Genomic DNA, 27823 nt, shown 5'->3' with positions numbered 1-27823 from the left:
CGCCAGATTTTGTCCAGTTGAGGGAAATTGGTGCGTAGGGGATTAAGGTGAGAGCATATTGGACAAGATGGCCGGAGAGGAACATTTCAAGATTTTGAAAGCAGTACAGAGGACCTAAATTCCACTCGGTTGACAACAGGAAGCCAGTGCAGCTGATGGATTGCCCTAGAGGTGGGCAGGTTGTTGGGAGACCCAGCAGGGTTCTAGCCGCCGCATTTTGACCTTGCTGTAATCTCAGGGTTTCGGTCTTGTTTACCCCTAGGTACAGTGAATTGGCATAATCCAGTCTTGATAAAATTGAGGCCTGGGTAAACATTTGGCTGACGAATGGGTCAAAAAACCCAAGCAACGGTTTAAGCCCCCGAAGTAAGCCAAAGCAGGTCCCTGCAACTTTATTGGTTTGAAACTGAAAGCAGAGGTCTGAATCAACCCAGGCTCCAAGATCTTTCACCACCTGCTTAGGAGTAGGTGCCCAGCCCAATATTGCCGGCCACCACCAGTCCCCCCATAGCTCTTGATGATTTCCCACCAGCAGGACCTCTGACTTACTGGAATTTAGTTGGAGACAGTTGTCAGTCAGCCACTCTGCAACAGCCGTGAGATCTTCCTGAAACTTTGATGCTGCACCCCTGGTGTTGTCCGAGAGAGCCACCACCAGCTGTGTATCATCAGCATATGATACAATGGTAAGCCCTCTGCTCCTCGCCAGGACCGCCATAGGTTGGACATTAAGATTAATAAGTTTGGGGCTCAACGTGGAGCCCTGCTGGACCCCTTGTTTGTTGGCATGGAACGTGGAGGCGAAAGGAGGGGCAATGACCTGGAAGGTCCTGTTAGAGAGAAAGAAAGCAAACCGGGCCAAGGCCGGGCCCACATCACCTGCTTCCTCCAGCCTACGTAAGAGGATCCGATGAGAGATCGTATCAAATGCGGCGCTAAGGTAAAAAAGAATCAGAGCTGATGTACATCCCTCATCTAGAGCGAGCCTAAAATGATCGATGACAGCCAGGAGAGCAGACTCTGTACTGTGACCTGAGTGGAAGCCGTTCTGAGAGATGTCCAGGCAGTTATTTTCTTCCAAAAATCTGGTAAGAGTGGAATTGACATAAGTCTCAGTAATCTTAGCAATCCTTGGGAGAAGAGAGATCAGGTGATAGTTTTCCAATTTGGCAGCGTCCAGGGTAGGTTTCTTGAGCAGAGGAACCCCCCTCGCTTGCTTCCACATGTTAGGAACAGTCGCACTAGATGAGGATTTATTGATTACCTGGCTCAGAGGTGATAAGAGAGAAGGTAGCGATCTCATGAACTAGTCGGGTTTGAGGGGGTCAGAGGGGGAGCTGGATTTGATCTTGGTGCAAACTAGCCGTAGCTCCTCCAAGGAGACCAGCGGAAATGCATCCAGTGTATGAGTTGGGAGTGGACCCGGCACAGGGTCGGAGCTCATATCGGTGTGAGTAAAGGACAGGTAAATGTTCTCCACTTTTTCAACAAAAAAGGTGGCAAGAGCCTCATGCCGCTCATTGGAGGATATAGGAGGCACTACTAGGACCCCAGGCTGTTTAAATCTTTTCAGTATGGAAAAGATAGTTTTGGAAGGGTTACCACTGCTCCTAGTTTCCCCAGCAAAATAGGTTGCATGCGCAGTGTGAATGAGCCTGTGGTAGCTTTTCATTGCTGCTTGTTAACACTTTTTCTGCGTAGGGTCATACTCCCGTCTCCATGACCGTGCCAGCCTTTTGCCTTTTGCAGGTTTTACGCAAAATGGCGAGATCATCATTATACCATGGATTGGATTTGGAGTTACGGCTAACTGACCACTTCGCCGGAATGAGTGTATCAAGGGGACTGCGAATCCAGTCTGAGAGCAGCATCAGGGTCGTCTGGCATGCTGAAGGCATTTCTAGAGAGAAGGTTGTGAAATGGGACGAGATCAAGTTTATGCCAGGGTCATTTAAAAACAACCTTCCGATGTTGCTTCCGCTTAGGGAAGACCCCTGAGAGAGACATAGAGATCAAATAGTGATCTGACCAGCAGACCGGAATAGGAGTGTGGGCTAATAAAAAAAGGAGATTTGAGAACACCAGATCCGGCAGATGTCATGCAGTTTGAGTAGGACCCTGAACCAATTGCGTCAGCCGACAGGCACCCAAATCAGCCAGGAAGTTGCCCAACTCAATTTCCTGGGAATTCCCTAAGTGTAGGTTCAAATCCCCGATAATACTAAAAGGAGCTGTGCTTGTGGCCAAGATATTAACAGTTTCCACAAGCGACGCCTGGAGGGTCCGGGCGGGCGATATATAAGTAACTCAGACATTGTATAGCAGGCGTCCAGGGAGAGCCAGAAGCGAGCGCCCTCACAGCAAACTAGATTCTCTTTAGTGAAAGAGCAGGTGTAGCAGGATTTAAAAATCAGGGCACTGCCCCCACCTCTAGACTCTCTATTAAGGGTCACAAAGTTAAAACCATGTGGGAGGGCCAGCCCTAGCACTGACTCTGAGTCAGCAGATAGCCAGGTCTCGGTTAGAAAAAGGGCGTCCGGTGATTCCTCCGATAGCAAGTCATAGATGTCAGAATGATGTTTAACTAGTGAGGGACAATTGAGGCTGAGTAGTTTAATGACATTATCGGAACATGAGGTAAGAGCAGACAATTGGGGGGGGGTGGTGTAAGTGACCAGGAGTTGAATCCACAGTGCAGACAGCAGAATGGAGGCCTGAGGAATGGTTACAAGTACAGACAGCTTTGCTAATATCCAGGGGATTGGCCGGAACATAAGTGAGCCTATTTATAGCAAAACCGGCAGCATGCCTGGCGTCTGGCGATGTCCAGGCACGGACGGCGCAGATGGGCTTGCCTTAGGCGTGCCTTCAGTGCGCCAGCGGCGTGCCCGCTCCGCGCGTCTGCTGCACGGTCTCAATCTCCTCATCTGAAATAGAGTAGAGATCGCAAGGCCAATCCCGCCCTCCGGAGCCCAACTGGAAGTGCGTCGCTATTGGTGCGTTCGCCTGCAGAGAAGGAAAGAGCCCCCCTCCACACAAACGGCTAAGCTGCTGTGGACCGGAGCGAGGCTCAAGGTATGGGGGTGTGGAGAAATGTGAGCAAGCACTGGGTTTAAAGAGAGGTATTTAAAATATTAAACGTTTAAAAAGCAGTCGTAACATGCACAGTGCAATAAGTAAGCAGCAGGATATTTAAAACACAAGTAAACAACTAAAGTGGCAGGTTCAGAGGAGAGACACACCTTCCAGCCTGGTACCAACCACACTTCACCCGACAACAATTCATTGGAGTCGCGGTGGATGGTTTTATTGTTCTTGATATAGTCCTTGCTATTAATTCAGTATTTTAAGGGGCAGTGATGATTTACTTTTTGATTTTGGGATTTTTTTTTGTTTTGACACAGCCCTTATTTTTTAATTTTGAATTTATGGGGTCATAATGGACACACTGTATTGTTTGATGGAAATTTGTAACTGTGTTTGTTTGACTTTTATGATTTTCATTGTAAAAACCAAATAAAGTTGTTGTTGATGATGCTCTATACCATGACTGGACATGACCAACCACCACAAAAACTCTGCAAAGACTGCCTTCCTCAACCTAAACTTCTCTACAAAATTAAACCATTCATCCCTACTAAAGACCTCAAACAAGCCACCCAATCACTGGCGCTATCCAGACTTGTCTATGGCAACGCAACCTTAACCGGCACCACAAAATCCCACCTTGTTCCCCTCAAAACAACCCTCAACGCAGCAGCCAGAATGGTCACTGGAATCACGAAATATGACCACATTTCACCAGCAATAAGAGAACTAAAATGGCTCTCAGTTGAACAGCGAGCTAATTTCAGAAAGGCATGCCTCACGCACAAAGCCCTCCACACTGGAAAACCGGACTATCTGGCTGCCAAATTCAAGAGGGCCAGGCAGACAAGAAACCTCAGGAGCTCGAACTCCCTCCTTCTCATCCCCTTGAGAACACGCAACACAAAACAGCCGCAGGGTCATTTGCTGGAATCACACCGAAAATCTGGAACACCATCCCAGCAGACATCAGAACTATCCTGTCCTTCAAAAAATTTAAAAAACACCTAAAAGCCCTCCTCCTTAACCGTGCCCTCCCGAATGGACAGCCACTGCCCTCACGCGATCTCCGATGCCGGTGCTCCCTGACTATACACTGCTCAGATCCTCCTCAGCCCGCTTCAAGACAAATGTGAAATAAAATTAGGCTACCTCAAGATCTTCAGTATACCTCAATAAAGCATTCAACAAGGCTACCTCAGGACTCAACCACTACCTCAAGAAGCCTCAGCACTCTTGTATTGCCAAACCTTATGTTTAAGACTGCTCTACTATGTTAAATATCATGAAACACTGTTTTAAAGCGCTCCAATACCCTCGGGTCAGGTCAGCGCTATATAAAACTCCAAAAATAAAAATGAAATTAAAATAATATTCTGGTGAACAGATATTGCTCTGGGGGATACCCATTGAAGACATGTAAAGAGCTATATTGGTTGCAAGCCCAGCAAGTGTGGCCAAAACCTAGTGCATTAATTTATCTATCCTCATGCTCAAATATTGCTGGTTTACGCTATGACTTTTTAATATCCCCTTACCATGTTGTCACAAATGCAGGAAGCTGGGAACAGGCCGTAATCAGAGGATGTGATCAGCTACTATTGAGATGTTGCACAGTGTTATTACATTTGAAAATTGATCGATGTTGTTTACCCTTGTAACGTGACATTCAGGAAAAAATCAATAAAGTAATACAACAACAAAATTGCTTGTGCTTGTTTCCTAAAACATAGTAAAATTGGCTTAAGCCTGATTAACCCTAGTAAATGGTTTGGAATGTACTCAGGTCCTGTACAATAAATGCTACTAGTGGGCTTGTAGCACTCATTGTGCCACCCACTAATGGAGCACTTTAAAACTTTTCTTTGGGCTGCTGTTCAGCCTTTAGTAGTTTCAAACTGCCAGGTCCACCTGGCAAAGTACACTTTTGCCAGGCCCAAACGTTCCATTTTAATATAAATAAGTCACCCATCAGGTAGGCCCTAGAAACCAATTGAACAGTGTGCATCCTATTTAAAAAGTTGGACAAGTGGGTTTATGTTTTACATATCCTGCTAGTGAAACACTCCTAAATTCATTTTTTCACTATTGTAAGTCCTATATTTCCCACTGGGTAACATTAGGTTTCCTTATTACATTTAATAAGTGCTAACATTTGATTGGCGGCAGGTAGAAATGTCGAGTTTAGACTCCAATTAATTTTAATTTAGAATCCTCATTAATGGTAAAGTCGGATTTTAAGTGACAGTTCTGCAAATGCCACTTTTAGAAAGTTGACATGTTCTTGTCTTAACCATTTGTGCCCTCTACCAGTGTCCTGGGTCACATGACTTGAAATGGCTCTGCTGTTGGGCTTTGAGTATTCCTCCCAGTGAGACAAAGGGAGACAAGATATTGGCAGGATGGGCCATCCTACCAGGATGGCTGGGGGTGGAGCTGTTCCCTGTCCCACTTACATTTCAAAATTCTTGCCTCTGAGAAACATAAAGGAACCTGACAGTAGCCATTTGTCAACTCAGGTGTCTGGGAAGCTTTGGCAGGGGAAAGGAAGAACTTTGTAGAACCAAATGTGGGGTAATATAGGGAATCCCCCTACTTCAAAGGCTGGCACTAGGTATTGATATTGAACCCTCAGGCCACCTCTAGCATACCCTCTTAGATGTGTAGAAGACTTCAGAAGGACTACCTGGACTCCCAAAGTACTGCCCTGCTAGTGCCAGAGGACTGCCCTGCTGCTTGAAGAACTGGGCCATTTCCTTGAATCAAGGACCACCAGAAGTGACTCCAAGGGGTAGTTGAATGGCCTCCTGTGTGAGCTACAGGGGCCTTACAAGCTCTTCAGGCATTGAGCTCTGCACCTGGCCTCTGCTGGAGTGAGTCCTAACCCCCCCAAGTGGTGCCTTCCAGGACCTGGTCCTTTGGAAGTGGTGTTACAGGAGCTGCTTGTGCCTAACTCTAAAACTTGGAACTTAGAAAAAAATTTCACCCAAAACTTGCCAGACGATCTTCCCAAGGTAGATCTCCTGCCGGACTGACTTTGTGGTAGCACCAACTACGTTCTTCTCTACAGCTACAAATCCTGTTCAGCTGGTCCTCTCAGCAATGGTATCTGGCCTCTTAGTGCCCTCTTTGGCTATAGCCTGCAGCTATGTCCCACTGGAGCTTTTCAACTTCTAAAATGTTGTCTAAAATCTTCACCAGGCTCGATGGGGACTTGCTTCCCATTGACGAGAGCAAACTCCTCTGCCTGTAAATTCAGCTTTTCCTGCTCTGAGTTTTTTCTCGTCACCATCAACAGCTTCACCAAAACTTCATCTAGCAGCTCCCCAGTGATGAATGACTCCTCCTCAGACACAGCCTGCCGCATTTCCTCACTGAACTCTATCTTCATTTGGACTTGTCTTCAAGAAATGTCTGAAGTCCGAAGGTAAGCCAAGACTGGACACAATCCACTTCTTGTATCTAAGCCAAGCTCCGTAACGGTCAGCCATAACTGATGAATTTACTCTGTTGTCTTGCAAGACCAGATACCCACAATTGATGCTTTGGTATTTTCCAGGAAACTTTAATAATTCATAACTTTGACTCTACTCATTGAATTTAATTTGTTTCAGCGTCATATTATTTATTAAAACGATCTCTATGTTTCTAAATTGGCTTGGGATTTTTCTTATGCTGTTTTTTCACTTTATTACTGTTTGATTGCTGCATAAATACTTTATACAGTGCCTCTAAGCTAAGCCTGAACAAAGGCCAAGCTTCCAAAGGGTTAAGCACAGGGTACTTTAGTGACTTTTGTGGATCCACCTGACAAGTAGTGTGGTTGTTGCTTGAGTAGGGTTTTCACTCCCCTTAATCAATAGCCCAGATTCTTCCAACAACATTAAAATAACCAGACATGAATGTGAAAAGGGATGGTAAATATAGAGTAAGTGGTAGAATGGAGCTAAGGTTAAATGTATTTAGACTTCCAATAAAAAAGTATAGAATGTCTGGAACATGAAAAATTTAGATATTGAGTTACCTCAGAAAAAATGTATTCATCATGGGACATGGAGAAGGCAAAATGGGTAACCACAGATGCAAATATTGTCTGTATGATGTCACCTAGTAATTACTGATAGAAAACACAGAAATTACGGAAGACCGCATTTGTCCAAAATGTGAGCATTGTATACGCTTGAGAATCAGAACAACATACATAAATTAATCAAGAATTTAAGAGTAGATTTCTTCAGATGTTGAAGGTAAAGAAGGTTAAGGGTCGTGGTACAATACAAATTTCCTTCAAGATTAGGTCTGGCTGTGGGACTTCATGGAAAGGTTTAGCCTAGGGCTAACAATAAGTAGCAGCCCGGACTTTCTTGGCTAATTCTCTGGTATATACCAGAAATCAGGGCAGGTATCCTGATACTCCTTCGATAATCATGAAGTCTTTATCAGCCCATTAAGAAATGTGGTTTCGCATTTTAACCTCCATGCCACCCCTTGTCGGCTATAATCCTTGAACCATGCAAGAAGTTTATCCTAGATGCCTCAGAGTTTTCTTCTGTGGTTTTTAGTACATTCATTATCACATCGTACACCACTTTCACTCACCCACACCTATTATGTCGGCACAGATTCCCCAATCTTTGGGCAGCATTGTTATTTCCTTTTAGTCCTCACTGTCCTTAGGAAGACTGAGAAATAATGAATGGAAGTAATGTGTTCTAGGGATGACAAGATTACATTAAAATTAAAATCATTTGTTTAGTTAAAAATGCAATCAGAACATGCCATTCAGTATTTATATTTTTGCATACAGATGTAGATCACAATGTTTCTGTTTAGCGTATATGACATTTATAGATAGACTTACTTATCGGTTAAACTCTTCGAAGCTCCGATATGGATAATCCAACCATTTGAGTGTAAACTTTTGAACTATGGATAAAGATCATTAAGCACGATTTAGCCAATATTTATTTTTTCAAATTTCTTTTTGATTATTATTTTAGCCTAACTTGGAATATTTGGATGCAAGCCACAACCGAGTGATAACACTGGAAGGATTTAAAGGCATGGGAAAGTTGAAACACTTAGACTTGAGCTGGAATCAGTTGAAGAAGACCAAAGAAGAAATACAGTCCTTACACAAACATGCTTCAAATCTACTAACTCTGCAATTAGGAAACAATCCGTGGCATAAGGTATTTTTTTTCCACACAGCTTAAAATCTTGTGAATAAAATAATGCAATATGGTAAATCCTTTTGATCATGAAATTTACGTTATTCATAATTAAAGTAAGGTTCAAATTATGTTTACCAGATAAGCCATGTGCTAAGAACTGCAATGTTACAAAAATATATTTTAACAATATTTCTAAAGTTCACATTATTTTATTGATTTTAATAAAGTACATGAACATTGAAATGGACAAAAAATATCAGTAGGAGTTTAAGTAACAATAATCCAATGCATATGATGAGTACCCATATAGTAACAAAGAGGTGAAAACGGTTGAAGAAATGTAATATTGAGTAGCAAAATTAAATAGTAAAACACATTTGCAATTAGCAGGTAGAAATATATGCATTCAGAGTATTCCATATAAGTGTCTTGATTAGAGATGGTTTTTAAGACTGGCTAAACAAAAATTCAACTCCTTTCCGTAAAGATCTAATCCCACTATACTTGTACATATTAAAGGTGAGCAGATTTCCAATGCATAGTAATCGATTTAATAGCACATGAAATTAATAAATCAAAAAATGTATTATCCGTATATTGTAAAGAAAAAGAAAAGAAAGAGTGCTTACAATTTCAAATGTTATTGTAATGGTAATATGGAAGATTAAAGAAATGTTATCCCAAACATGAGACTAAAATTGAGATATAATCAGACATTCAAAGAACAAATGCTTCAAACTACCAGATTTCAGTGCCAACAATCTGAAGTGTCACATAATTGTGCATCATATAATTTGACAGTAGACCAATGAGTTAGACGACAAATAGAGAAAAGTAACCAACTGAATTATTGCAAAGCCAAATGTTCTTTATTTGTAGTGGATTATACTTAGTACTCAGCCCGTTCCATTGCTCTGGTGCCCTACAGCTGAGCCGTCAGGACTACAGATCCCAACCTCCTTGCTGCCACACCGCTCACGCCATCTCATTGTGCCTAGTGGCACTGTTAAAGCGGTCGCGGGCTCCCGCAGCACGGGTAGCCCGTTCTATTGCTCTGGTGCCCTACAGCTGAGCCGTCAGGACTACAGGTCCCAACCTCCTTGCTGCCACACTGCTCAGGCCATCTCATCACGCCTGGAGGCGCTGTGAAATCGGTAGTGGGCTCCCGCAGCACAGGACGCACGCGGGCCAAGGGTGGACCTGTCCGCGGCCGAACGAGGTGGGCTGTGCCCATTCTCTTGGTTGGTCTAGTCACTACCGGACTCTGGACACTCTATCCGACACACAACCTGAACCAAGTGGCGATTGCCGGCCTCCAGAATCAAAGGTACTTTGGCTGAGAGGGATCTAAACCACTAAGATGGGCAAACGGAAAGCTACTGAGGGAGGGTTGGGAGCGGCACACAAAATGAAAGTTAAAAAGAACGTTGAGAAATGGACCCCTGTTGGTAAAAAAGTTTTTTTTTCAGCGAATCACTAGTTTATTATTAGACTGTGAGGTATTACTTGATCCAGCAGGAGTCATTAAGTCATCAACAGCTGCATCCACAGCCACACAAACTGACCATGTAGATGCTACTAATCATGCTATTAATCATGTTGCATCTAAGCGTATTCCGCTTATGTTTTCAAAGGACCCAAAGTTACAAAACAATAAACAACGGCCAATCACATCTACAGCTGTACGACCCCCCAACAAAATCCCATGTGCAAATACTACTATGTTGCTTTTAGAGGATTTCCCATGTGACAATAGGTACATGGTGTTACAGGCTCAGGTTCACCCCATCCCAGATGACTCCTCTAATAATACCATTAGCCGTATAGTAAATGAAGCTAGGCTAACTGATCTATTGACCGAAAGTCTAGCCCCTAGTTCAAGCCTGGAACCTCTACACACTACCTTAGAGTTACCTTTAATCCAAGGCAGGCCTCCAAGCACAGCAATAGACGCTGGCCTAAGCATGGATCCTTCCCTTGTGCCCCCTGAACTTCAGATAAAGAACTTGTCACAGATAGTCTGATATTTAAAAGATCAAGTCAGTAGTCCCTCTGACTTTCTGTCCATGGTCTTGTCTGAGATACACCAAATGAAAAAAAATGAGCCTTTCCTCATCTAACTCAGTGGTGGATCTGGGAAAAGTAGGTGGTGGGACTCAGGTCAGTATGCTGTCTGAGGGGATAATAGAGGGGTCCTCTGGTTCTGGCCATGGGGGCGGAGGTGGGTGACCCTGCCATAATCCATGTTGTCTAAAGGAGGTAAGGAGAACTACGCATTCAAGTAATGTAGAAAATAAGGGAATTGGTCTGCAATCTCGTCCCAACCTTAATATACCTATTGCTCCTTTAGCTCCCTGGAGAACTACACTGAATGGAATATTGCAGGGCTTAGGTCCATAACAGTCTCTGAACCCTGAAATAATTATGTAGAACAGTATCACATTTGCTTATTTCAAGAAAATTAGTCAGTTGCTCCAACATTTCGCCTGGGCTACCTTAATTTTCATATACCTGCTGTAGTAGGAAGCAAGGGGTGTCCCTCAGGGGGTTTAACTACATGTTTTCGCAAAGATATTTGTTATTCTGTTCGGGAGGTCCCATCAGGTAATCCTGACATCCTTCCTATTTGACTGATGTGTAGCCCTACTAGCACCACTATTGACATCTATAATGTATATGCTAGAGGGGCAAAAGGAGGGAGGAAATCTAAAACAGTTGAGACTCTGGAGGAGCTTTTGTGCACTAGGTCAGGTGAATCCACGGTTATTATAGCAGGCGATTTCAACACCACCTTCGAATCGATAGATAGAGAGGATAGTGAACTCACAGAGGGCGAGGATGTAGCATGGGGCATTCCTATACTAGAGTTAGATCCAATAAAACGTTGGATTGGCTCAGGCACTCAACTAAAAGCGCTATGCCTAGAAAGCGGCCTAAGGGCGGCAAACGGCAGAACCTTATCTGACAGGAAAGGGGCCAATAATTTCAACAACAGATTCCGTACTAGTCGAATTGATTACCTTCTCATTGATCTGTTTCTGTGGCATACCCTAATTGATATGATTGTTATCAAACAGGTCGAGAGTGATCACAATCCGCTTTCTGCAACTCTTCCCCCTCTGCTACCAGAGGTCTCAGCTCACCCGTCAATTTGGATCCACTAGAGACAACGGTTAGTAACAACACAACCCTTATCATTGAATTCCATTTGGCAAAGATAGCTCCTTGGAATAAACTTCTGTGAATCCACATCTCTCAGCGCCCTTGTCAGAGTAAAGTAATTGTATTTCTATATGGCAGGCATCTGTTTAATTTTCTTGGGTGGCATGGGGAGGAATTAGGAAACATTTGGGAAGAGCAACTTCTGCATACTGAGATCGCTGTGTTAAAATACTGCCTAGTTTAGGTAAATGTCTCTTCCAATTAACAGCCACAATCTACCTCTTTCATCAGCTCATCACTGCCTTCAGGATGCAGTTTTGTTTTCAAACAGCAGAGGGTAAGATTGTCACTTATGGACCGCCATTACCCCTCCCCCCCCCAACCTTCTCCACTTTGCTCAACTCCATAGCTTTCTTTGATATCACTGCTACACTGGGCATGACAGTTTCCATTTTGCGGATTTGGTAATGCCTGTGAACTTAAGTTTGTGCCCCTCATGTCCTCCGTCTCTAGTATGGAATCCTTGGGTACAATGCTGCAGTCATCTGGGAAATCTGCCATTGATTGCATTTGGGTTTTATGTGAGGACTTTGGTTTGTGTTGTAGTGGGATGAAAATGGACCTGCAAACCTCAGAGGTCATTTATCAGAAGGACTGTCGCTTCTGTCACCCAAATTGGATTCCATTCGATGACTACCCTAGCACCTTCTTGCAGCCACCATGAGGGAGCTGCACCAAGCCAAGAATAGCTGCTTGCTCAGTGCTTGGCATGCTTTAGTGCCATATTGGTTACATACCAGTCAAGCCACCCCACTTACCATCTGCTCATTTTAATATATTTGTGATTAACATACAGTGCAGCATGGTTCAAACCAATGTGGTTGTGAGGTTGCTGGGAGATGTTGGGAGTCTGATGGCACACTGGAGACTGATGTAGCTCAGGTGAGGCCCCTCTGCTGGTTGATTGGGAAAGCGCTGGAACCTTTGCAAACACCCTGGCCACATAGAAACAAATGGGTAAGCCCTTAGTTGAGCTGCTGTACCTCTGGCAACCCAGTAAAAGTCAGTGATTCATCCTTGAATACTTAGGCACACAGTTCAAGACATACAGCATGGGTTACTCTTGTGAGGGAGATGTCACAAGAGATATTGAGATGCAATCTCCGTCTTGGTGTAAAGTATCTTCATGTTGGGCTGGAAGGTGCAAGCAGCACCCACACTTACTTCTCAGTCATACTTCTCTCTTCTAGGAAGCTGGTTCTTGTGGCATCTATCAAAGCAGCGAAGCCTTCGTGGGTCTGTAAAGAGCTAGTGCATTGTGTGAGAATGAGAGAAAGCCTGCCTAGTTTTCTATCTGATAGAGACTTCTAGCTGCAGATTCCTTGCCTTAGAATTATCCCCAGGCATCAAAAGGGATCTGAAAATTCTTGAGCAGTACCACTTCATTGCAGTAGATTGTGTCATTCGGCTCTGCTTTATCCGTGTCGGGTGTAACATGCGCAGTGGGTGTATAGGTGCCACCCTAGTTCCCTGACATCAGGTCTTTTTTCCGATATAGTTAGTGCAGATCTGAAAGAGCTACCCACAGTCACATTTTTGCCTGAGCTTTTTTCAATGTTTTGTTGAAGAATGTTTTGAGAATCCTTTCTCCTGGCGTGCAAGGGATTTCACCCAAAAAGCACAACAGGTTTTCCGCCTTGTTGTGCTTTTCACAAGCAGATGTCTGTGACAGACCCACACTTGGTTTATTTGTGGTGCTTGAAGTGGGCCCACGACTCCAAGCCCTGCAAGGACCGTGTGCCATGTATCCCAAGGCTCTAGGGAACATTCTCTTAACATCCATGTTGTTCAACATCGGATGACCCTGCTACACTCTCAATCACGGTTGTGCGAAAGGTCCCAGGACTGCTCGTGGAGCTGTTCCCGTTGATCGTTGTTCTAGTCTAAATTGTCAGGTAAGTCCCATAAGAGCAATAAGTTGAAACATTCATTGAATTCTCCGCACCGGTCCAAGTCAACGGAAGAGGCACAGGAATGATGACATGCTCGAAGTCTCGCTCCTCTTTGGAGCATGTGCCTAGGTCTGCTCTGCACCTCCCAGAGTTTCCCTTAGCTAAAGTCACCCCCACCCAACTCAAGGAGTTCTTTGAGGCCATGCATCTCATATTTGGGCGGCCTGACCCCTCTGGAGTGCTTTCAGGCACCACAGGTTTGGGAGGGGCCTTACTGGATTCCTGCCGGTGGGTTTGCTCTCAATGTCGGTATGCCTACGTGGTTTCAGTGTTGGGTCCCAAGGGACTCCACCCCCGAGACTGCAATGTTGCACCGAGTCCGCTTCAGTGCTGCCATTCCCACCGCCACTGAAGCCCACTGTAGTGCCCATCCCATCATCATTCAAGACTCTGATATGGAGCCGGATCGTTGTTGTACGACGACCACTCCAGCGCTGGTCAGTACCATGCCCTCCAAGTTGGAGCCTTTTCTTTTGATAAGCCTGTAGTCGTGTTATTTACAGCATAATTTTACATCTTTGCCCGCTCTAATCGGTATATATTAAAGACAGCGCCTAGACACCCCAGGGTATTTGTCACGCTCTATAAATCCCTCATCATCATCATCATCATCAATTGGGAGGGGTTTGAGGACACTTACTTGCTCCATCACCCTGTAGATGACTAGATACCTCACCAGACACTAGCTTGGTCTTTCTTCCTACTGTGGCTGCAGAGGAGGGAACCTCCTTTGCAATGGTGGTGCGGAGGGCAGGTTGCGTCTTAGTCCTTCATTTTCCCTCAGCAGTAGTCAAGACGAGCGTCCTGACTGAGGTGCTTCAGCTGGGAAATACCTCTTCTAAACCGCTCATCCTATTTATCAAACCCCTCACTGATGTTCTACTAGGGGCCTAGTCCAAGCCCTGTGCACAGGTATGCTGTCTTCCACCAGCCTAGCACTGGGGTCAGGAAACGGTGTGTGCCTTTTGGACCTATACACCTGCAGTGCAAGGGACTCAGTTGTGCAAGAGCTGTCCGTGGTCTCAAATGAGGCCCAAGTCATATTCACCTGAGCAGTGGCTGCTGGGCAATATTTTGCAAAGTTCACCATCAGATGAGGACTGGACACGACTGACTTGCTAGACTATCAGTGATGCCATGCCTGGTTGAGAACCACTGGCTTTTCAGGGGATGTCCAAACTTCCTTTATGAACATGCCCTTTGATGTCTCTTGCCTTTTTAGCAAAAAGACAGACTCAGCTCTGGAGCGTTTTAAAGACAGCAAAGCTAAGACCAGGTCTTTGGGCCTCTCCATTGCCCCCTGCCAACACTAGCTTGCCTTTCGCCCCTTCCGTGGCTATTGTAGGGGCTACGAATCGCGTCCTTTCCCACTGAGCCATTAAGGTTAGCAGGCTTCTCAGCCTTTTGTGGCCATGAAACCAGTTGTCACTAACCACGTGGAAAACCCAGCCAGAGAGTGAGCCAGTCCACTCCCGCCTCCCCCGCAGCTACAACCTCAAAACCCGTCTAGTTTGTCCTCATGCCAACACTGGCATCCTGTGAGGGACAGGATACACCATCACCTGCTCCACTGGCAGTCCATAACATCGTACAGGTGTGTTTTACAAATCGTCCTTAGGGGCTACTCCATCCCTTTTCTGGAACCCTCCCCCATCCATGGCATCCACTTCAAACTGGCTGATGGAGGGCCAAATCTCCTTGCTCTCTCAGGAAGTGTTGACATCAAAAGTAGGTTGTGGTTGCTATTTCTGCTACTTTCTGGTGCCCAAAAAGGACAGTGGCCTCCATCCTATTCTAGATCTGTGCCTTCTCAACTCCTCCCTGAAGAAGAAGTTCAAGATGCTCACCTTAGCCCTGGTCCAGGCTGCCCTGGATCCTGGAGACAGAATGGTAGCATTGGACTAGGAGGACACATATTTCCACATCCCTGTCCTGCCTACTCATAGATATTCACGGTTCACCATAGGCCAAGAGCACGTTTAGTTTACTGTGCTTCCCCTTGGCATTACCAGTTCCCCTTGGATTTTGACCAAGGTGATGTTGGTGGTTGCAGCGCATCTGCAGCGCTCAAGGTTTCCAGACTTTCCCTACATCAGCAATTGGCTGTTGAAGGCTGGCTCACCCCAGGCAATAGTCTCCCACCTCTAGACTCTGGCAGACCTCCTGCTTTCTCTGGGGTTCACTATAACATGCCGATGTCGCACCTGACTCCCTCTCATAGACTTCCTTTCATGGGAACTGTTCTGGATACAGTCCAGTTTTTGGCCTATCCTCCCAAAAGGCAAGTCCAGGATATTCGAGCTATGATTCTGATGTTTCAGCCTTTGTCCTGTATTTTGATGATTTAGGCAGTTGGACCTAATGGCCTCCTGTATCCTGCTAGTGACACATGCCAGTTGGCATATGCAGATTCTGCAGTGGGACCTGAAGTCCCAGTGGACCCCTTATCAGGGGAATCTCTCCAACCTGGTCCAGATCTCAGAAGGAACTGCAAAAGACCTACAGTGGTAGGTGACGAACCACAATTTGGTCAGCAGCAGACCCATCTCCCTTCCTCATCCAGAGATAAGTGTAGTGACAGATGCGTCACTCCTGGTCTGGAACACCACCTGGGAGAGGTAGAGATATGAGGATTCTGGTTTTGGTGGCGCTTGCGGGAGCTTCTGGTGAGTCGGTTGGCATTGAAAAGCTTTTCTTCCTTCAATCAAGGGAAGGCTGGTTTAGATGTTCATGGACAACACCACCACCATGTGGTACAGGGTGGGGTCATTGACCCAGAGGCCTTGAATCTATGGACATGGCTGGAACATCAAGGTATTTCCCTGGTGGTTCAACAACTGGTGGCCTATCTGAATACCAGGGCGGACAAACACAGCGTTCCATGTCTAGTGGATCATCTTGAGTTGAACTCAGGCCTCCTATATGCCTTTCTGTTGATACCACTCCTGTCCAGAGTTCTCAAGAAGTTCAGTATCGACCGGACCCAACTCATTCTTTTGCTTCCAGATTGGGCATAGAGTGTATGGTATCCCGAACTCCTGAGCATGGGTCCTCCAAACAGGCTGTCCCTTTGGGAGGGTTTTCTGTCGCAGCAACTGGGCAGTGTCTTGCACCAAAACCAGCACAGCTGCCCAATTTGCCTGCTCACCATCAAACCTGCTTTTCTAGTGGCCATAGCATCAGTCAGGAGAGTCAGCAAAATATAAGCACTCTAAGCGCACCATCCTTACACAGATTTCTATCCAGACAAATTGGTTCTGATGACCGTCGCCTCCTTCCTTCAAAAGGTTGTGACACCATGCCAGAATATCGCCCTGCCTAACTTCTTTGCTCCACATTACCCTACTAAAGAAAAGGAGAAACTGCACTGCCTGGACCCAAAAAGAGCAATCTTGTTCTACCTTGATTGTACATACGAGTTCCAGATGGAAGATAAACTGTTCGTTGGGTATGTCGGAGCAAAGAAGGGAAAGGCTGTGCAGAAACATATAATCTCACGATGGATAGTGCTTTGCATAAAAATCTGCTACACATTGGCAAACAGTGTTGGAGGTATGATTCCATGCACTGTGGGGCCACTCTGGGAAGCCCTTAATGCTCCCGGTACCAGTCTTTCAGAGTCTGACAGCAAATTATGGCTGCTGTCAACCACAGACACAGTTCTGTCCTCCTACTGCCGAGCCAAGCTTGAGCGAGGAAAGGCAGGACAATAGGTCTCCTGTCACAGGGAGATGTGACCACCTCCCAGACAGGACTTAGTGAATGGGACCATGGTGGGGGCTTGCATGCGCCACTAGACTGCTGTGTAGGTCACATTTGGTGCCTTCCTTGCATACTCTAGTTAGAACCAGTTCAGGGAGCTGTGCTCTCTGGCGCGAAACTGGACAAGTGGGCAAAGGACATAGGAATATCCTCCTTACTGTCCAACCCCTCCTCTGGGAGGGACCCCTGAATTGCCCTAACCCTTTCTTTAGGGTACGTAAGGTCCTACCTGTGGGTGGTTCTTTAGATTCATCGTGGGACAAGATTCAGATCCGAAACCACTTCATCTTCAACCGTCTGGGCTCTTTGGACTTTGGTTTGGGAACCGAGACTGCACGGGAAGACTTCTGCTGCTCCTGGTCTTGTTGTCATGCCAGTCTTCTGCGTCATCTGTGCCTGTGCTCCGTACAGGTTCTTCTCCAGGCCCGTGGACATCCAAGACACCTGAAGGAATCTCCCTTGGAGTGAAGTGTCACTCCCCTTTATCTGCAGGCAGCCCAACAAAGATGACCGTCTTCTGTTCCTGAGCTCCCACAGTCTCCAAAAGGTTCAGCAACACAGGTAGTGGTTCTGCAACTCCCTGGAGACCTGCATTGTCTTCACAGCAAGTTTGTAACCAGTATCCCTTGTTGGAACTGCTGGAGCAGTACCCCTGTGCATCTCCTCATCATGCCATTTCTAAGGCTTGTTGACTCTCTTCTCCAGAGATCTTCGGGCTCTAAGAAAATTCAGCCTCCAGCATCTCTTGCTGCCAAGATCATTGTCTGCACCGTGGGCCTGCATCATTGGTGAGCTGCTCGAGGTCATCTTGCAATTCCTGTGCCTTCGGCCTGTGGGTCCTCTGAGGGTCTACTTTGGCTCCAGTGGGCTCCCCTGTTTGCGTGGGGTCTACTCTGACTTACCTGCACTTGGTGAGTCCCTTGGGCCTTGCTGGTCCTGACACTGCACCTTTTTCGTATGCCACATTTGTTGCCGCTGCCAAGGCTTGTTGGTGCTCACATCAGACACGGACCCCCTGGCTCTTGACATCCGACGTGAAACAGCTCATGAACAGCTGCTGGTCTTCCACAGCGTCGCCTGGTCCACACAGCTACACCACCAAGGCCACCGTCAACTCTCCTGCAACTTCCAACATTAGTGAGTATTGGTCTTCCGTGCCTCCTGATCACTCCTGAGTGGCATAGACTCTTATATGTCCCTTCTACTTGCATTGGGTTCTACCAGACTCTTTCAACTTCCTCCCCTTCTTTGCTGAAGCTTTCTATTGTCGGTTTCCAACGTCACTTCACACCTAGGCACCCGGCTTCCCTGGAGTAGGTATCCTGGTTTCCTGGGTATCCATGGGTTGGGTGACTCTCCAACCTTCTATCAGGTTTCTTCAGGGTCCTCTGGAAAGAGTCCTTGTTCTTAAAAACTGCAACTGCGACTTTCCCATTGACTTGTGTTGATCACACAGTCTTGTTACCACTCTGCACTCTTCCTCCGTGGGGTTCCTGGGTACATAGGTTCTTTGGGTCCACACCACTTCCACGTCTTCTGGGTCCAGTTTTGACTTAGGTTGTGGGTCGCATTCCACTTTCTTAGCATAGGGAATTGTCTCCCCCTAGAGACCACTGTACATTGTGCTACTTATGTGTTCTATCACTGAAGTATTGTGTGTATTGTGATTATATCTCCGGGGAGGAGATATTGCAATGTGTTAGTGAGTGCTTATAATAAATGCATATTTTTAGAACTGCACTGTGTGGTTCTTTTTCACTTAGCCTACACTATGGGGCACATGCATCAATATTGCATTTTGCGATTCCTTAATTGCGAAAAATAAGGAATCGCAATTAAAGAATTGCAAACTGCAATGCATCAAGAAATCGCAAAAATAATAGCGATTTCTTAAAATTCCTTAATTGCGATTCTCTCATTGAGAATCACAATTAAGGAATACCTCCCCATCCATTCCTATGGGCCTAGAGGCCCATAGGAATGAATAGGAAGACATTCTTAATTTGCGATTCACCATTAGAAATTCGCAAATTGAGAATGCAATTTGAAGGGTCCAGGGATGTCCAAAGGACACCCTGTTGCACCCCTGAAATCTGCCTATAAGTACATTTTGCACACACACATGCCCAAAGGGCATGTGTGTGTGTAAAATGGAACTTTGAAAAATGCACTTTAATGCATTTTTTAAAGTTTTCGCAAATTACCATGAAGGTCAACTTCATGGTAATTTGCTCCCCTTATTTGCGAATTCGCAATTTTTTTAAAGTTTGATGCATTGCATTTAAGGAATCTCAATTTGAGATTCCTTAAATGCAATCGCAATTTAAGAAATCGCAATTTTGCTATTTCTTAAATTGAGAAAATTACAAAAATGATAATGCATCCCAAAAATTGGAATTGCATTCGCAAAGGGCCGAATTTTACGATTCGAACCATTTGCGAATGCAATTTCCATTGATGCATGTGCCCCCTTATGACTAGTACGGGTAAAACAAGCTGCTTCACACTTCTCCCGTACTAAGCCTGAAGGCTGCACTTCACAGGTACCACTTAAAGAGCTTTCTAAGGTTGTGTAAAATCACAATAAGGGTTGTCTGGATTAGTGCAAGGTGCTCCACTTACATAAGTGTGCACCATACACTAAGCCAGCCTCCTACACAACCGTAGCAACATTTGCCTCGGACGAGAGAAAGAGAGCACCAGAGTGCATGGACCTGTAAAAAGACAGTAGGAGGCAGCAGCTATAAAAGCCTGCTACCGTCTAACTTAGCAGTCTTCTTTCTTAGTGTTACACACAGAAGGGCCCCCCCGACCACATCCTATATTTACAGTGCAATCATGCTACACAAACAGATTGCTCTCACAAGCTAATGTGAGGTAAGTCCTCCCAGTATTTGCTGAATGCATTGAGTTACCAATCCAATCCAAAAATTCTTTATTTCGGCCATTTGAGACCATAAAAGATACATTAAAAGACATTTAAAACACATAGAAACATACAATGTAAAAACAAGGCAAGGAGCGAAGGACTAATTAAATCAGTTCCTAATAGGGTCTGAGGAACTGAGAACCCAGTTAGCTACAGTTCATTACAATCCATTACACGTTTAGTTAGAAGTTATCCTTTGAGTACTTTTCCCCTTATCTGCCACATGGCCATTAAATACTTGGCTACTGCAAAAACAATATAATGCAGGGTACTTGTCTTCAGGATTCTGTATGATTGTAAATAGTTTCTAATGCCCAGATTCCTACACAGTGGCGCAAGCCAGTACTTCCTCTGTCTATTGTAGGCAGGGCAAAAAAACATCACGTGTAGTTCGTCCTCCTCATTCGTACAGCACCCAGGACAGATTTTGTCGTCCAACGTTGTCCATTTACTTGTGAAGGCTTTACGGGGCAGTGTACCAAACCTCCACTGAATAAAAAGTTTCCTTGCAGAGATTGAAAATATAATATCCATATAACCTTCAAAATAAAAATAATTTTTGGTGGCCAAAAATTGTTCAGTAAGGGTGCCGACTTTTGGCTCACACACGAGCAAAATTAGGCTTTTGTCCTTGAAAATCTTGGTGAGCATTTTGCCTGACACCCCTAGACAACCTCTTTCGGGATCATCCCACAGCTCATCCAGTCCCAATCGATGGAATTCTCGTTTAACATATGCCACCCATGGAATTCTGTCGCAATGGTTAAGATTCAGGACATGCTTGAGATCTTGCCTGTAGTGGGAAAGTTCGCCAGTGGATAAATCCTATGCCAGAACCGCAATGGTTTTAGAGCCAATTCATCCCCTATTGAAGGGAGCCCCAGATCTAATCTCAGTGGTAACAAGGGTGTGCCTTGGGGAAGAGCCAATAAGCGTCTGAGAAAGTTATTTTCCACCTTGACAAGTTCTGTCCCAGCATTATGGCCCCACAGCTCACCTCCATAGGATGAGGCTGCTCTGGCTTGGGTTTTATACATCTCCAAGGCTTGTCTAACTGGTTTAAAGGTTGATGAGTTCAAAACCTTCAAAATTGCCCCCACCATTTGGGATAACTTTAAACGGGATCTTGCTATCTGTGGACCCCAAGATAGGTTTTCATGTAAAGTTACCCCCGAGTACTGGAACGTTCTAACCCTTTCCAGCCTTTCGGATCCCAGGATTGGATTAGGCCTAGTTGTTGCGGAGGGATTGAATACCATGAATTCGTTTTTTTCTGCGTTGATCTCCAGGCCATGCGCCCTGAAGAAATCCCCAAACCCATCCAGTATCCGTTGGATCCCCATCGGGGATTTGGAGAGCAGGAGGGTATCATCGGCAAACATAATTGCCGGAACCCTCCTGCCTGCCAGCCTAGCGGCATCGTTGTCCCTGACATTATCGAGGTGGGATATGACACCGTTAACAAAGAGGCAAAACAGGGTCGGCGCAAGGACGCAACCCTGTCTTACCCCCCTGAGAACTGGGAATCTGGATGACAACGCTCCATCCCTCCCGCACCTAACCTGGGCAAAATTACCACAGTGGAGCCTAATTATTGCCTGTAGCAGTTGTGAAGGAACACCTAGCTCCCTGAGAACCGGCCATAATTTCTTACGGGGTACCAAATCAAATGCGGACTTCAGGTCCACAAACACCATGTGCAGACTCCCCCCCTCGATCCCCACTGTTTTCCAGTAGAGAAGGACGAGGCGGAAAATCTGGTCCATGGTGGACGTGTTTTTCCTGAAGCCCGCCTGGAGCGGACTAAGGATCGCATTGTCCTCCATCCAGTCAAGGAGATGGTCCAGGAGAAGACGGGCAAAGAGTTTTTGGGGTACGTCTATAAGACTGATCGGCCTGTAGTTGGCCGGGAGCAGAGGAGAGCCCTTTTTAAAAATCGGTACTATCTCTGCCCCCATCCAAGTACAGGGGATCTCCATCCGTCCTAAAATAGAATTGAAAATAATTTGGAAGTAAGGACCCCAGATCTCTGGTTGGTGTCTAAACAAATCTCCGGGGAGTTTGTCGAGACCTGGAGCCTTCCCCAACGCTAATCTCTCCATAGCATTTACTGCGTCATCCAGTGTCAATTCTAATTTTTCTTCGGGCTCAGAGGAGGTGTCAAGAACTGCCTCTGTGGGAATTACAGAAGTATCTTGATACAATTTACTAAAATGGGATTCCCATACTGAGGCAGCGAGGTTTGGCTCCACAGCTGATTTCGGCTCGCCTGTACCTGTATGGACTAGAGACCAGAATTTTCTTGAATCCCTTGTTTCCAGTGCCAAAGATAGGTCATGCCATCTATCCCAATCTGACTTTGCCTGTGCGATGGCTTCCCTGTATTTCCGTCTCAGCTCAGATACCTTGTTCTTATCGGTGCAAGACTTTATCATAAGGATCAGCTTGGTTTTTATCTTTTTACATGTGGAATTGTACCAAGCTGAGGTTGGTGTCCTCTTCTTCCTAGTCACTGCCTCAGGGTAGAAAACCTCTCCTAAGCTTCCCACTAAATCTGCGTGGATTTGGGCTAGTTTCTCATTAAAGTCGGTAGCTCTGGGTTTATTAATTAGTTCATCAATTTCAACTAGCTTTGGGAGTGGCAAGTCATAGATTTTCATGCTGCACTCTGTTGAACTTACTAATTTCCCCCATCTTACCCTGCGTCTGTTATTAGATAAAACTAGGTTTCCTGTGTCTTCATTTTGGTCAGTAAGTGGCGTCCCTTCTTCGGGCACGGGGTGTACCATATTTAAGCAGAGAGCATTATGGTCGCTATCTGCTCTTTCAATTACCCTAAAGTCCAAAACCTTGGACCACATGCTTGTATCTACAAAAATGTAGTCCAGACGCGACTCGTGGTCCTTCCTATTGAAGGTACACAATGAAGGGGTGTCGGATGGAGTACGCCCATTACAAGCCCTTAGGGCGTAGTTCAAGGTTAGGGACGTAATCTGCACCGCTAAAGGAGACCATGATTTCGGGTTTGTGGATTTACAGGGGGGAATCCCCCAGTAATCATCCTCAGCAGTTAGGGTACCCTCCTTTAAACCTTTCAGTGGTTCAAAGTGGCAGTTGAAGTCTCCACCCATCAGTATCTTACAGTCAACAGGTAGTTGTCCCAAGAATGAGGATAGATCATCCAAAGTGGATGATTCCAAGGACACACTAACTGGACATGAGTACACATTGACAATCGCCAGATTGAAGGTGTGTGGCCATTTAAGAAGAACACATTGTATGTCCTCCGAGAGGGTTGGTATTATCTCCGCTGTACAGCCAATGTGACTAGCCACCCAGATAGCGAGTCCACCGGAAGGCCTCCCTTTGCCGCCCCACCTAGCATGGATGTAGAAAGTTGCATAACCTGCACTGGGATAGAGTTCCCTAGCCCAAGTCTCCTGAAAGAGACAGATGTCGTTACTATCTACTAGGGACCCCCAGTCGTTAGAATCTAATTTATTGGCGATGCCTGCAACGTTCCAGGAAAGGACCTTCATTGTTCCCGGACCTGACTGTAACGACCGGATTCTCGGACCAGATAGAATCAGCTCACCAGAGCACCACCAACCCAGCCGGAACGTAATCACCTCCCTCCTTAGGACCTATTTACAACAGGTATCTATGTCTCCTACCCAAGGATGGGGAATTAGCAATATACATGCCTAAGTTTTCTACAATACCACACTCTTACCATATAGTCTCACGGCAACTCAGGCCCAGACTGTTCTACCCTAAGGCAGTTCTGATTATGTACCATTACACACTGGCCGCAACCAGTGCTCGCTCAAGCCACAATCTTGTGGGTATAAATACCAGTATCCCCCCTGGTACTCTCTTTTATCTCCGTACAAGCCACAATCTTGTGGGTATACACATCAGTGTCCCCCTGATGCTCTCATTAACGCCGCCTCACAACGACGATCACTTTCCTATGAATACCGTTAGCTCCTCATGTTGGGGAATCTCTCGCTATTTACTAGAGGTACAATACTACAATATTATAGATCACACAATGATGGCCAAATTAATGATGTACGACTTATTCTCCATTTCAAGGGCTCCTCTCTCCCTCAATATTCAGTTACCATTTACCTGATCGGGGGTTGCGTCCGTTCGGGAGACAGCACCTGACTAGAAGAACAGGTTACCTTTATTATACAAGAACAAGAGGCACATGCCGGTTCACTAAGAACTGGGGTACTTTATTTATCACAATAACAATATAACAATATAACACTATACTATAACATATATCCTGCCAAGGAAAATGAAAGGTCAAAATGTGTGCACGCTAATAAGAAAGGGTCGACGTCACCTTATTAATATGAAGCCTGGACTCAGCAGTCATCTGGGTTCCCTTCTCGTTTGTGCCTTGGCACGTCTTAGGGTCACACCTCTGCAGTCACGGATACACGTCTGCACTGCTATACTCTGTCTCCTCCGCTTCCCTCCAAGTCACTGGAACCTTTCTCTCATCAGCTGCTTTTTCTCTGGCTGTTCTGCACTACTCCTCTCTCCTCTCAATCACAGACCATCTTCACTTCTCTGCTTCGATCTTATAACTCAGTTTCTGCCACTCTGGTATTCGTTTCCTCAACTAACTGCTTCACTTTGTATGCTTTGATCTTAATGTCAAAGTTCGCCAGCTGCTCCAACTAAAATAACTTCAATCTTGCTAAGAGAGTATCAGCTTCTCGGTCTTTCTTGGACTTCAAAATGGCGACTGTCTGCCCTGGAATAATTAATGGCATTGATGCTAACGACTAGCTGCCGCCTACAGACTGACTAACTCACTACCTCATGCTTTCACTAATATGGAAGCTTGTCTCTTCATGGAAAGTTACGGCCAGTAACCTGCCGCCCACCAAATTCTTGTATCTCCCCGTACCAAGGACACGTTCTCAGCCGGCCGGCCTGATGTTATGTCTTCGGAATGGAGAAAAATACAGTCTTTCGATAAGGGCCAGCCTGAGCCGGTTCTCTCCAAGCGAACAACACCTCATAACTAAAACATTACATTTGACCTAGAAGCATCTCAAGCTGCCGGGGCAGAAAGAAAGATGGAGTCTCTCCCGTTTGGGGCCTACAAGGCCCGAAATAAGCATAACTCCATGGAAGATATACTAACACTCTTACAAAAGGACGGATTATCACTAATACTAATCAATCTATCCCCTAACATAAGTTTATAAGCCCTGATCTAAGGAAAAGGGTACGGAATTATATCAACACGCCTTGTGAATAGGCTCTATTTACTGTTCTAATCCCTCCATTAGAATGATAGTAGACTGAAGTCACCTCCAATCACCTTCCCTCAAGGAAGGGCCGAAAAAGTCGGTCAGAACACTGACTTAGATGCCATTCCCCTCACTCTCTCACCAACATTGTTTGTGCATGGCGGTGGAGACCTATCCAGTAATACCTGCCCCTCTTGGACCCCCAGATCAGTTGCATCTTTAGATGTTAGGTTATAGTGAAATGATCTTAGCAATTGATTGGTGAGGTAGCCTTGGGTAATGATGGTGGTTGACCTCTACGATGAAGAGGGGACAGGGCTACAGTTGGGAGTATCAGTGACAACTGTCCCTATTCCCAGCAGGACAGTGTGGGGGACCACCCCTTCACTATCCCCAGTACATACAGCCATCGAGAGTCAATCAACTTGGTCAAGGCAACTGTATCTGTTAGCATGAACATAATTACTATATGTAAATATGTCATGACGAGGGGGCCTATACCTTGACCCATCAATAGCAAATCCCACCCTAGTCCAGCCGTCGTTTGCCCCCAGATGCGAGTCATCGCCTCTTGGATAAAAAAACGACAGCGGGACCAGTTCAATGGATGTATTCCTTGTGCTCCCGAACCAATTGCATATCTGGGGGACAATCTGGGAATTCCTAAAGCTTACAAGGATACAATAACCCCCTATTTTCTTAACAGTGTGCCCAACCCATGGAACCCTCCTAACCATCAGTACTTCCCCTCTCAGATTTGGTGGTAAAGTCCTGTGAACATTCAACCAGCTAATAACCTTGTTGTGTAAGGAGTCAAAAGATTCCACCGCAAGGCTAGAGAGCTCAGGTACCCCAGTCAGGATTACAGTGTTGGCCGCCGCCTCTGGAGGCAGATTAACTACTTTTAGCCGGTTTAGGCTATTGCTAGTCCGGTTAGGGTGGTCAACCATTACATTGGGCAGCTTTTCCTGCCTCGTTGTGGTAGTCAGAATAGGCAACTTTGACTTCCTAACAAGAGGCACAGGAGGGAGTTGCCTTGGAAGAGGTAATGAGTTGGGTTGGGGTGGGGTAACTGTGGGAACATTCACCGTGACAGTGGGAGTGGGCTGAGTTGGGATTACAGCACTAGGAGCACTAGGTGGAGGGGAGATCCCACTATTTATCCCATTTTCTCCTTGAGTGCTAGTTCGCAATCCTTGCTGGACAACCCTACCCCCGCTTGATTTTTCTATGGCTAAAAGTCTAGCATCTATACAGTCAAGTTTAACCAGCATGGGGTCTAGCAGTTTTTTAAGGATGTTAGTAAAAGAATGGATGATGTGGTCCATGCTGCTAGAGGATCCCTCTCCAAAGATAAACGGGCCAGGCTGCAGTGACGTGTGAGTGTGGGCCGGGTGCATTGGGCTCACCATTTCAGTGACAATCACAGCAGAAGAGGTTTCCGTGACATCGGTGATGTTACCAGTGGTGTTTGGGATGTGATCTAATTTTGCCCTTTTAACACCCTTTGACTGCCTAGGTCTTTTTCTTTTCGAGACTGCACCCTCCCGGAGACCCCGTAGATGTGGTGAATTAGAGTCATTCCCCTCTTCCCGCGTCAGAACTGGATGGGATATTGGGGGAGACGTCGACTCTTGGATGATAAGGAGTGAGTCTCGATCTCTTTGTGAATTGGATGGTGTCCTCAGCTGCTGTAACACTGATTCAATTGTTTGGTCGATGCTATCCAGAAGGGATAAGTGGGTAACATCCAGCAGTTCTGGGGATCTAGTATTCGTGGTTGAGCCCGGGGAAACTCGCTGTGAACTTTCAATCCCCTCTGCTATCTGTTTTTCTAGGGCTGTGAGACCATTATTTACCACAGTATTTGCCTTGATGAGAAAACTATCCAGAGTACCTGTTACCAGGGTGGCCGCTTTGCTCCTCGTCTCCCTCGTTGCCATATTGATCAATTCCTGCTGCACAAGACCAGATCAGGTTATAAAAGTAGGGTTCAAGCAAACCAAAGGCAGGTGGACACGGACTTAGAGGGGTGGCCCGGTCGGTGTCTTCCGGGCTCGAACGGGCTACAACGGGCCCGCCCTTGTCCCGGGCTTCGCCCGGCGCCCTCCCGCGCGCGTCCCGCGTGCGCGAGTGTGGGCGTCGCTAAGTAGAGGGAGGAGAGGCAGAAGGGGGCGGGAAGAGGCACCAGGTGCGCGTGGTCTCAAAGCGCTAGTAACTCTGGTCCTCGCAGTCCCGCTCCCCCTCAGCAACCCAAACTCCAATCAGCAGTGTGTCCTGGGGAAGAACGAACACAGGGCAAGAAACGGCAGCAGTTCCCACTGAAGCAAAGGTGAGGGCTTCAGAATAGTCCGAACAGCAGAGCAAGCCCTTGAGCACGAACGGCACCCGCCTCGGCCTTTTGTCCACTCCATAAAC

The 27823-nt window shown here is 46.0% G+C and overlaps 1 protein-coding gene across 1 annotated transcript in view; it reads left to right on the top strand.

The window, feature by feature from the left end:
• The window catches only part of LRRC9 (leucine rich repeat containing 9), a 719638-nt gene that overhangs the window by 371561 nt on the left and 320254 nt on the right, over positions 1 to 27823 (top strand). Inside the window, exon 18 of the mRNA XM_086937964.1 lies at positions 8088 to 8279. Within this exon, the coding sequence (XP_086794090.1) occupies positions 8088 to 8279 (192 nt within the window). The remainder of the gene's footprint in view (positions 1 to 8087; positions 8280 to 27823) is intronic.

This window comes from Lissotriton vulgaris, chromosome 9, assembly GCF_964263255.1.
Source record: "Lissotriton vulgaris chromosome 9, aLisVul1.2, whole genome shotgun sequence".
In the NCBI taxonomy this organism is placed as follows: Eukaryota; Metazoa; Chordata; class Amphibia; order Caudata; family Salamandridae; genus Lissotriton; species Lissotriton vulgaris.
Note: the sequence above shows the minus strand (reverse complement) of the source record. Positions and strands in the feature narration are given on the sequence as shown.